Source organism: Diorhabda carinulata, chromosome 8 (assembly GCF_026250575.1).
Source record: "Diorhabda carinulata isolate Delta chromosome 8, icDioCari1.1, whole genome shotgun sequence".
NCBI classification, from domain to species: domain Eukaryota; kingdom Metazoa; phylum Arthropoda; class Insecta; order Coleoptera; family Chrysomelidae; genus Diorhabda; species Diorhabda carinulata.
Genome location: NC_079467.1, coordinates 23,030,755 through 23,042,778, shown reverse-complemented (window position 1 = coordinate 23,042,778; position 12,024 = coordinate 23,030,755). Strand labels below are relative to the sequence as shown.

The following is a 12,024-nucleotide window of genomic DNA, read 5'->3' as shown; positions in this document are numbered from 1 at the left end:
CAGTAGAAACCTGAAGAATGCCTTAAGCTTATCTGTATGAAGAGTTTTAACAGATGTTACACACCACGTTACTGTAAGGAATAGACAAACTCCTTAATTCCAGCGATTCGTCTCTGCTTTCAAAATGAACTACAACATAGTTGGATTGGTTTTTAAATAACAGCGCGTCTCTGGTTACCACCCAACATCATCGGTTTAGTTTGAATCAGGAAGGCTGCATTTATATATTAAATGAATACATCAATATTCGGATTTTTGTGATGAGAGTTCTGTTGAACTTAATCCCATCTTATCATATTTGTGTTGTGCACGGTTAATTGAACTATTTCAAATGTGATACAGATAATAAATTAACTAGTACAACCCTGAACTTCATTGTGTAATAAAACTGATAACACATAAAGATATAATATCAAGATCATTGTCATTATAAATATTATAATAGTTATAAAATCAAAAAATACTTTTGTAGTTCTTAATGTTTATAATAATAAATATATAGAAGTCTCGACGCGTTGTACTGAATATGGAATATGCAAGTTTTTACAAGTAATTTTACAGGTAACAGTCGATTAATAAAAATGAGGATTGAAGCTGGCGAAATGGGTGAAGGTATACTATTAGTATGTGGATATTCCCCACGTCCTTATCTCCCAACAAAATTTTCTAATCCAAGTGGAAAGTGAGAAAGTTTGAACAATAAAATTAACTTTTTTGTTATTATACGACAACCTTTATTAATAATTCATACAATTTTTCTAATTCTCTCCTTTTAATATCATATGTTTCAATTCAACTCTCTTAATTTTTCCTGAAGGAGTCATTGGAAAACTATTAACAATTTTAATGCCCCCCCTGAGCTTCATTCGATCCGGTACACGTTCTTCTACAAAGTTTATAATATCATTTTCATCGATATTTCCAAGATATGATTCATTTGGTATTATAACTGCCATCGGATGATCACCATCTTCGTCGTGGGGTTTGCCTATCACAACTACTTGGGACACCGCAGGGTGGTTCACTATAATCTAAGAACGGAAATAATTTTTAGAAATACTTTAATCATATAAATAAATAATATATCATAAAAATTAACTTTAAAAACCACATAAGTGCACTAAAAAGTGCAAATAAGGATAGGGTAGGAATCGTGGTGGTTGATACGTCAGAAGTATAATATCTTGAGTAGCTTTGTCAAATGATTTCAGTTTTTCTTTGCATGTTTTTCGGTTCTATAAATGATCCACCGCAACCCTTTCGTGACTACAAAATTTATTTACTATAGTTAATTCAGCAAGTCTTATTATAATTGCAAGATCAGATTGCTGAATATTCTCCTTTTTTAAACATTCGAATGTATTTAAAATAACTTGCTGTGTTTGTATATCTAAATCTTTATTATTGAATTCATACCTGTCTTTATTCTCACTACACTGTGCAATTTCATTGTCTTCATTCGCATGATCTAAAGAACGTCATATTTCTATTTATTTAAAGATATTTATGAATTAAATTAATGTCACCAAGCCACGCCAATGCTTATCGCAGACTGTCTAGCAGGAATATTGCGAATAAATTGTGTACATACGCCTTCCGACAACTTCGGCCAATAGAAATGCATTTATGTTTACGATTCGATGATTTTATTGGTAAAAAGTGGTGATGATGAATTTTGTCACACATTCATCAAGTCCACGTGGACGGAAGGTTTGTTAGATGTTTACCGAATTTTATACGGGGAGTAAACTTTATTTTTCATTCTTATAACAATACTAAAAGTGCTGTCGCTTTGTGAGAGGATATAAGACAACATATACTATTCTTGATACAGGTCACACGTACCAATCTTGTTTGCCAAGACTGTACTGTTCAATTTTCGCGAATATCGTCAATTTTTTGGACTCCCACCACCTTAGTCGTTTCACATTATCTAGTTTTCTTCCTTGTTTTATAAACTTTTATTTTGAAGTGTAAAAAACAATGTATACATACCTCCTCCAACATAGCCGGGCCTATATGCCAGAGTTTATATTTGAGCAGTTCTTTAATTCTATCGACAATGTAGAAACAACTGTCATTGTCGTAATAAACAATATCACCGGTCTTAAACCAACCGTTCGAGTCGAAAGATTCGGAACAGTCTCGGTTATAAAAACCGTTCATGATTGATTTTGTTTTTAATCTTAGTTCTCCTTGTTCATTGGGTCCACATGTTTTTCCAGTATCTACATTCACAACCTATGAAATGTATCATCTTTATAAAAACTTACATGTATCTTCAATAGATTATAATGCACATATTTTCTTAACAATGTTGCTTGCAGTATAATTTACTAATCTATCATGAATAAATGCTGGAAGAGTTGAATTTTGGTTTTTATATTTTTATAGATATAAAGAAGTAGTCTTTTAGTTCTTTAGTTTTAATATGGTTCACTTTATTTATCTGTGGGTTGTGATATCTATGATAGATCTGTCATGGATGTCACAAATGTCACTGTCACAAGTGTCAATTTTGATTGATAAGAATAAGATAATACAGGTTAATTAATGTAGGTCAAGAAATATTGCTTATTTAAGAAAGAGCTGAAGAAATAAACATTAAATGTCGTTTCCTTGTTTTTTAGGTAAGATTTAGTTATGTAATATAAAACAGTTTACAATTATTTTCACTTATGTAGTGCATTTGTCATAAAAATAAAATCTTTGTTTTTCAGAGCAACACATTTGTTTATTTCAATTAATTTGAAAATCATCTTATATACAATCGAAAATGTCGATACAAATTTAAACAATAAATTATCCTACTCAAAATTTATAGATGATTTTTATTTCAAAATATCAGTTTCTGCAAATATATTGTGTGAGGATATTCGGCGAACAACGATTTTTTCGACTGATTGTGTGATTAAAGAAACAAAAAAAAATATTGCCCAATCAAAAATGTTTGTTTGACATTATATACAAGATTCTCGCATTACATAATGGCTACAACTAACCAAAACTAACCCCTCTTCTGTATGGCTGACAAACCTCTACAATTAAAGTAAATACCTAAATGTTAGAGTTAAGTAATCCAAAACAACCCTTTTCACAGCAGCGCATCATTATCATCATCAATTACTTATTTATTATTATGAATTTTAGCCTCATTAAGTTATCATTACTATAAATTGTATGTCAGTTTTATAGATTTATCTTCAACCCCATTAAGGTATTGTTTTCAATTATTTATTATTTAATTATTATTAATTAATTTTATAATTATTATTGTATAAGATCAGAACTAATATATAAAGAAGCTCGTAAAACCAATACTTGATTCATTCAATTTGATATTCGTCTAGTACGCCAGTCAGATTAATGTAACTACTTGTAACTTTAAATTATTAAATCCTCAGTTTAATTCTAGTAACACATATAACGAACTCATAAGGTTAGTTTCCCCAGAAGGGATGAAATTGTATATTGAAATTGTACATGAGTGCCAATGGATCAGTTTATATGATTGAACCATTTTTCATATTAATAATCAAAAAATTTTATAAAAGGAAAACAAATTGGCCTATACTCACTTTACACATAATATTAGGTAAAAGCATGCCGACCGAGTTGGGTTTGTTATGTAGACACAGCGTTTGTTTCACATTTTTCACATCAATCCAAGTTGCAGACCCAGCAATTTCTGTTTGTCCATATGTTTGAGAAACAACAGTTTCAGGTACAAGATCCCTGAGTTTGAAAAAGTATGCCTTTGGTATTGGCGCTCCGGCAATCGAAAATGTTAACAAATTGCTAGTATCAATATTTTCAGGGCGACCTGTTTTCGCTAATGATATTGCGGCGTAGGGTGGGGGAAAGAGGTCCGTTACCTGCCAATAAATAATTTAATAAAACTAAAGTGGGGTTCAATACAGTAGAATCAGTTCTCAGCGACCCTGTAACTATTATAAATATTTGAACTGATTAAAGCTAGGCATTGGTAAATTTTTAGTATAGTTCTTCCAATATCAATAGCAGAAGACGAATCAATATTTCATCAACACGCACGGCACTCATACCAAATTAAGAAATGGAAAATAATATTTGGTCCCCGTATAAAATCAGGTAAACATCTTGTCAGACCACGTGGACTCATCATCTCCCAAGCTTTGGAAAAAATCTGTTGCACATGTTATCAAAGAAGAAGATGAGTCTGTGGTATCACCCTGTTCACAACCCATCATAATTCAATCAAATGATGACTGTAGTTCAGACGATTCTTTTTTTTTCTTTTGTTTTATTTGCAAATAATTTATTTTCCTTTATGGTTTTTGCTTTGGAATTTCTTTTTCCAGAAAAAAAAAACGAATTGGTCACAAAAAGAGCTGAATTCACGTCTGGTACCCTGTTTAAACCAAACGCCCTTACAGGCAGGTACATTTTACTCGTCTATTTACATTTTATAATTTAATATTCAGTTGTAGCAAGTTAACGAGGAATAATAATGATTTTTTTTAAATTCCAAGGACTACTATTAAGTGCAGATCAAACAATATTGTCGGCAAGGGTTTCGAACCGGTTTTTATAATCTGCAATTGATATTGGAAGAACTATACGTACGATTGAGTCTACCTTATACTTATCAAGTAAACGCCAACATTCATGAGGATCGAATTTTGAGACCATGACATTGGCTGCTCCTATTTTATATAATGCGGTTAAAGACATTATTCTTGTTATCCAATGGAATGAAGCATACGATAAATAGACTCTGTTTATATTATTCGTATGTCTACAATAGAGGAATGTTGAAAATAATTTGGAGAAAGTCCAAGCAGTGTTTTATGACTAAAGAAAGTTGTGAGCTTTCATTGAGTACTTTATACTTTTATTTACCAAAGTTTATTTATTATATCTGGAATGAAGTATTTGTTGATTCCAAAAATTAGAAAAAGGACGAGAGTGAATAATAGAAAGTATCAATTTGAGCATGTTTCATTACGTATTTTAAACTTTTATTGGGTCGTTATATTTTGTTACTTTTTTATTAAAAGAGAAGTCACGTTTAAGAAAATAAAATATAAAAATACGTTAATTCTTTTTAAAACCAAAAAAAGAGTGGTGCTAACCATGAAGATGAACATGTACTTTTCGATATTGATTTGATTTTGATGTACTTATAACAACTACTCTACAACTTTCTCAATCACCTTATACTTTCTTATCTGATTATTTACATTAAATTAGCTGCTTGTGACATTATAGCGTAATGACTCAACATAATTCCTTTGGGGAAACCAGTCGTACCGCTACTCATCAGAATCACCGCTGTATCAAATATATTATCAACTTGTTTCGGTTCAAATGTATCTTCATCTGGATGAGGTTTCAAAAAACTTGAAAATGTTTTGTATTGATCTGATTCGCCAATAACTATTATTTCTGTTCCAATTCCTGGAAACAAAATAATTAAAACAAAGCGTAAAGATTTCGAAATCCACCAAAATTTCTGATTTACCAGTTCAAATTTCACAAAACTCTGATAGCTCAATACTATGTTGGTATCTACTTTACTCAGAGATTATAGATTCCAAAAATCAAATTTGGGATATTGTATCAATTTTTGTAAATTGGTTCAACAAAATAGGTGCTGTATACGAGGATGGTTTCAGAAGTACCTGGCCCAACAAAGAAAACACAAAAATTTTGGCAATTTTCAATAACTTCAACACTCTTTTTATAATAAAAATCGTCAAGCTCCTCAAAATTGTCATTAACTGACGGCATCATTTTGAAAAGTCTTTAACCATCGAGCTATTTTTTCAAGTCTAAGAAAAGAAAATAATCCGAGGGTGCTAAATCTGGTGGATAGGAAGTATTAGGAAGCAATTGAAACTTTAATTCATTAATTTTGGCCATTGCAATAACGGATGTGTGAGGTAGTGCATTGTCTTTATGAAACAACACTTTTTTCTCGGCCTAATGCGGCCGTTTTAGCTTAATTTCTTCGCCCAAACTTTGCGATAAGTTCGCAATGTACTCGCCGTTGATAGTTTTTCCTTTTTCAATATAGTCAATGAAAATTATCCCACGCGCATCACAAAAAACCGACGCCATGGCCTTGCCTGCAGATGGAACGGTTTTTGCCTGTGCGAACTAATGGACTCACGTTTCCTCCATGGTTATGAAATTGCGTAAACATTCGGCTTTATTTCTGTACAACATTGCCAAACACTCGATGGAAACATCTTCACGATGCTGTTTTTTTTATATTGTGAGCAAACGCGGCATCCATCTTGCGCACAGCGCTGTCCAAATTTTCAGTTAATATGCGATGTACCGCACTTTTTGAAATTCCTACTAAGTCTGCTAGCTCACGCGCTTTCAGTCGACGATCATTGTCCCACTTCAGCTTTAGAGGCGCTGATAAACCTGCTACCTTCTTCTTTTTGTGGTAAAAGAGGCATTTAGCGGGGTCTAGACAGAAAAAATGAAATCATGAAATCTGAAAAGTCATCTAGGAATTCTAGAATTGATAAAGCTAAAAAGCAGAGATCGTAATCATGATGCGAACTTCAAGAACACTATGAGAAACACTGTATTCAATTCAAGTGCTGAATTAATTCATTCAATCAATATCAAGAAAGTTTATCGTAATAAGATGAATTAAGGGAGTTTAAAAAAATTGTTGCTAGGAAAATTAATTTCTTAATGTGTGTGCTAGTAAGTCCTCATCATTCACGTCTTTGTCCCGTTGTGTTACCTGTATCTAAGTATATAATAATGTATTAACGACTCACCTTCATTTTGCTTTGAGGTTTCTATTTTATCAACCACTTCAGGTATAACAAATATAATCTTCGGTTTGATTTCTTTTAATAAATAATTAAACTCTAAAATTGACAACGTCGGATCTAAAGTAGATACAATTACATTTAGAAATAAACTTGCTATAAAGGCAACAACAGTGAATTGATTGTTGTTTGAACATATAAGAATGACATCTTCTTTTGTCAAATTTCTATTATTCAGATGAAGGGCAGCTCTAACACAACGTTCCAATGTTTCTTGGTATGTATCTTCTTTTTCCGTATCGGCAATATACTGAAATAGACTCTTTTTCATAATATAAGAAAGGTAACATGACAATCATAAAACCATAACCAAAACAATTATTTATTAGAAGGAATACTGGAAATTAGTGAAGCAAGGATGTGAGGTGTTTAGAGAATTTATTGGTTATACATGTGATAAAGTACTAACCTGGAGTTTTGGTGGGCAAAACTGTCGATATTTATATGATATGAAAATATTTTATGAGTTCATTCGAATAACAAAAACTGCTAAAGAAGTACGAGAAGAACTATTACGAATCAACGTGGTGGGTTAATTAGTCTTTAACGTATTTTGACAACGACAAATTTGGGAAGTTGTAATTCGGTATAAGAATGTGTAAACAGGAACTTTGAATTAAACAACAAATCATTTGCTGCATTTTTACGGGTGAACAGGTACAGGAACTGATGATCATGAGGATTGGAAGTTTTGCCACAACTTACCATAAATATGCTACAAAATGTTAATATTTAACAAAGCTGATAAAAAATCTGTAGCATTATACGTTGGAACCAACCGTAGGAATTATTCTGATTCTAAAATCGTCAGCAAAAAAAAAATGGTAGTCAAAATATTTTAAGTGCTTATTCTGTTAAAGTATAGATATTTTGGATTAAATCAGATAAATGATGGAAAATCAGAATTCATTTCTTTTTTTCCTAGGTAAAAATGTGACAACTGAGACATTCGACGATAAAAATCTACCACTTAACATAAACTAGAAACGTAACGAATTAAGATGTTGACTATCGATTAGTCAAAGTCATAAAAGGCATAAAAATTTGCATGTTCAAAGCCTCACCAAACATATTAAAATTGGCCATAATTTTTTTTGGGAGGAAATTAGTAAAATAAACTTTAAAGTACGCGTATCAATCAATCAAGATTATAGCAAATTTATTGGTGAAGCCATTGGAAGGAATTTAATTTTCAAAATGGATTAGAAAACTAGAACTTATTTTACAATCTTGCAATATTGATAACGGGTGTCGATGGTTTTAATATTATTAATTTTTTTTTACCTTTATCCAAAATAATAAATAGCAAGATATTCGATTCAGATCGAGGAAAAATGTATATTCATAAATAAAAAGATTGAATTATAGAAATTTCTTAAAATTTGATTTTGATATAATACATACTTGATTAATCTTATGACTGTGTTTTCGCATGTATCTGAAGAAATGATATCCTAATCCACGTTCCTCACATTCAAAATCTGAGTGTTTGAAGAATATATGATTTTCTTCGTCTGCTGCATAATTGGTCCTCAATTGTATTTCTAAAATTTTAGTTACTCGTGTATACTGAATAATATATTTCACGTAGAATATAATGTTTTAGATACTTCTAATGGTATTATTATTTAAAATAATATACGTCGTCTTAAAAAATAAAATATCTGGTGACTAATCTTTGGTAAAGAGCGACTGAAGGCTCTAATAGAAGTATAGAGGTTTCCCCGGATTATTTTTGATATTTACTAGAAGCTATAAAAATGATTTTTACATAACTTTGTTTTATCTAAAATATTGAATGAGCTCTCAATTCTTCTGCTGTTAACGCTGGTAATTATTCATTTATTACAATATTCTCCCGAACATTTATGAATAGTTCTGTAACTTTAGAAAAATTACATGTTACAGACAAACATTTCATAACTTTCGCAGTCAACATTGACTGTTGTCTTAACATCTTAAGACTTGTTGGCAATCTAGAAACTTGGACAGCTTATAACATACAAGAAAGGTTGCTCGCACTGGGTATCTAGTGATAATTGAAAATCAAATTCCCTGGTATTTTTCCAGGTTGGCACTCACTTTTATGATGATGAATATTTATCCAATCACAGGCAAGGCTGGACACGTGACAAACGAATAGAGATCGGGAATATCCCGGTAAATCAGTAAATCGGGACAATTGGTATGAATTATTTCAAGTGCGGATAAGGTAATTGAATTTTTTGACAAACAGGTATGTTTTCTAGTCATTTTACTGAACTGGATTCCGAAGGGAACATCGAGCAACAACTAATGGATAAGAATATTCCTCGTTTGGAAGGACTGTCTTTGAACATGCCCTAAAGCTAGGCAACTATAGATACGTGAGTGCAGTCACGAGGGAGGTTCAATATGATGCGATTTTCGAGGTCAGTCGGAAGGTTTTTGAGCTGTATACCAACATCAACTTGCAATGCCTGGCAGACATTCTGTAACCTGACTCAGTTCCATTGATAGTACCACGACAGATACCCTTCCGAACTATTCAACATAATCCCACCTATAGCAGAGTACTTGCAAGACCTACTTGATAAACAGACGCGGCTCATGAATGCCGAGTTTGCCTGCCGACGATTAGAACGTATCGAGACTCCTTCCTTTGGAGAAGAGCAAACCTGGGGAATCATCTGCCATGAACGTTTTCAAAACTACAACCTATAGAAGTTCAATATACACAAGTATTGACAATAGTCGACGACTTTTCGACCCTGTTTCGGTTTAACTCATTGGAAACAACTCTTGAAGTATCTCACTGCGTTTTCAAACAGATCTACTTTATATCTACGCGACCCATCTCTGAAAATTCGCCTCTAAAGGTTTATTATTATTTTTAATTTATACAGTATTTAATAATGGATTTTTTCGTTAATTTTGGAAATCCAATTTTACCGTGTAGTTTGACTAGCTTATTTTTGCTACTGAGATATTCAAAAAGATATTTCATATCTTCTCTAATGATTAGTGAGCTGTATTCGTGATTAAATTGAAAATTTTTTACAAATTGAAATAATATTTTCACTTTTTTTGCCTAAAATTTTCTATAATAATTTCAGCAACGATAATTATGTTACTTGATACGACTTAGCTGCCAAGTATAAATCTAAGTAATCAATGCTAACTTACCTTTAATGAAGCTAACCATTTGGATATTTTCCTACAAATGGAATAATACCCACAGTCCTTGTAATATTTGTAATAGTTATGATAAGAGAAATAATTACAATAATGAACGCAAATATTATAATGTTTACCTAATTCCGGTACGTATTAAATAGAGAATATATTAAAATAAATAAAAATTTATACCATTGAAAAAATTATAATTGAATTGAATTTTTATATTTCATGGTTCGTTAATGCAGCTCTATTTTTTTTATCGTATAGATGACCTCTTAGTCTATTTTCTAAATACTGAGATGTCTGCCCTATGTAGACAGCTTCACAATTAGTACAAGGCACTTGATGTATAATATTAGTTCTTTTGTTTTTTGGTGTTTTAGATTTTAATGTAGTGAAATATTTGGATAATGTATTATGTCCTCTATGACTTATACTAATATCATATTTATTGAAATAATTCGATAATTGTTGGGAAAGTCCTTGTACATATGTTAAGGAAAAATGTTTCATGTTTTGATGTTTCGTTTCCGTTTTGTTTTTTAATTGATTGTAGTAACTGTTTATCCTTCTCTTGAATATGTTATTTATCATTTTTTTCGGATAATTATTTTCTTTCTGTTTTTCCTTTTTTTTACCTAAGTATCTAATTCAGGTTCTGATAGTTGGATAGATCTATCAGCCAAACTCATTATCACTAATCTTGTTTTGACATAGGATGACACGAATTGAAGTTTAAATATCTTGAGGACCAAGGTCTTCTTGACTTAAAGAAAAGTCGAAACGTCAATTTTCATCTATCTTTTAAAAATTATTATAAAAAACTAATTTTGAAACAGAAGCAACCTAAAATAAAGAACATTTAGAAATCGCATCCCGCATTTCGTTCGCCACACTTTTCTATTTATCCACTTGTTTTCCCGGATAGCTCTGTCTTTCATAATTTGTTAAATTCTTTTCTTCTGGGTCCTTGAGGGTGTTCCTCGTTTTCTTCTATCTTTTGGTTGACGCATCAATGCTTTCTTCGGACACCTTTCTGCTCCATCCTCATCATATGTCCGTACCAGAGCAGTTGCTTAATCTGTATTCTCTCTGAGGTCGTTTATACTCGACCAGTTCTTCGTTATATATTTTCATTTCGTATTTGCTCAGTTCTGTAATTATGGGAAAGCGAAAAATTCGTGCCAAAAAAGGGGAGCAGTTAAGTAAAGAGGCGCTGAAATTGTTAGCATCGGGAGAGTTTTCGGATATTTCATCGGATGAATCTGATTCGGAATTTTCGGAGAAGCCTTCTAGCAGCGCAAGTTGTTAAATATTAATGTTATAATATATCTACTTAGTAATAAGCACAATTCATTATATTATGTAATTAAATATATTATACCTGAAAAAAACGTATTTTCTGGCACCAATATACCTTTTTTTTAGGAAAATTTTTTCTCTTATCCGCCATTTTGTATTTTCAAAATGCAATTTCATTTTTACAGTTAAAAAACAGTAACCAGCATAAAAAACCCAATATTAAAATAAAAAATCCATTTTATAATATAAATGGCAGCCATTTTGGGTCCGCCATTTTGAATTTTGAAAAACAAATTGCATTTTCGAAATCAGCGACCCGAAAAACATAAATAAACAAATTTTCATAAAAAGTGTTTTTGGCCACGAAATCGGGAAAAGGAAACACTGTGCGGCACCGTATAGGCCTTGTAGAGATCGACAAATATGAGGTGAGTGGCTAATTTCCTGGCTTTGCGTTTCTCCATGTTACAGGAATGTATTGTAATGTTTTTGAAGAAATAAATTAATAGAATTTCTTAGAAATTACTTAAAAGAAATACTTTGAATAAGCCGCCGTCTATTTATAAAAAATAGTTGAAAAGGCGCCGCGCGAATTCGCCCAATTTTAAAACAGGGCCGGCCTAGGGACATATTTCGTGTATTTTTTCGAAACAATATTATCAATATATGAGCGTCCTGCACGAAATCAGTTCTTCTATATCAATCATATTTTTTTCACTTCAAA

The 12,024-nt window shown here is 31.7% G+C and overlaps 1 protein-coding gene across 1 annotated transcript; it reads right to left on the bottom strand.

Moving 5' to 3' along the window:
- Positions 1-710: 710 nt before the first annotated feature.
- On the bottom strand, positions 711-10,047 carry LOC130897117 (uncharacterized). The gene is made up of 8 exons (XM_057805733.1): positions 10,005-10,047; positions 8,244-8,383; positions 6,786-7,089; positions 5,223-5,439; positions 4,618-4,777; positions 3,579-3,875; positions 1,996-2,241; positions 711-1,031 (listed from the first exon to the last, which is right to left on the bottom strand). Exons 1-8 carry the CDS (start codon positions 10,021-10,023, stop codon positions 759-761), a joined length of 1,656 nt encoding a protein of 551 aa, XP_057661716.1. The 5' UTR covers positions 10,024-10,047; the 3' UTR covers positions 711-758.
- Positions 10,048-12,024: the final 1,977 nt, after the last annotated feature.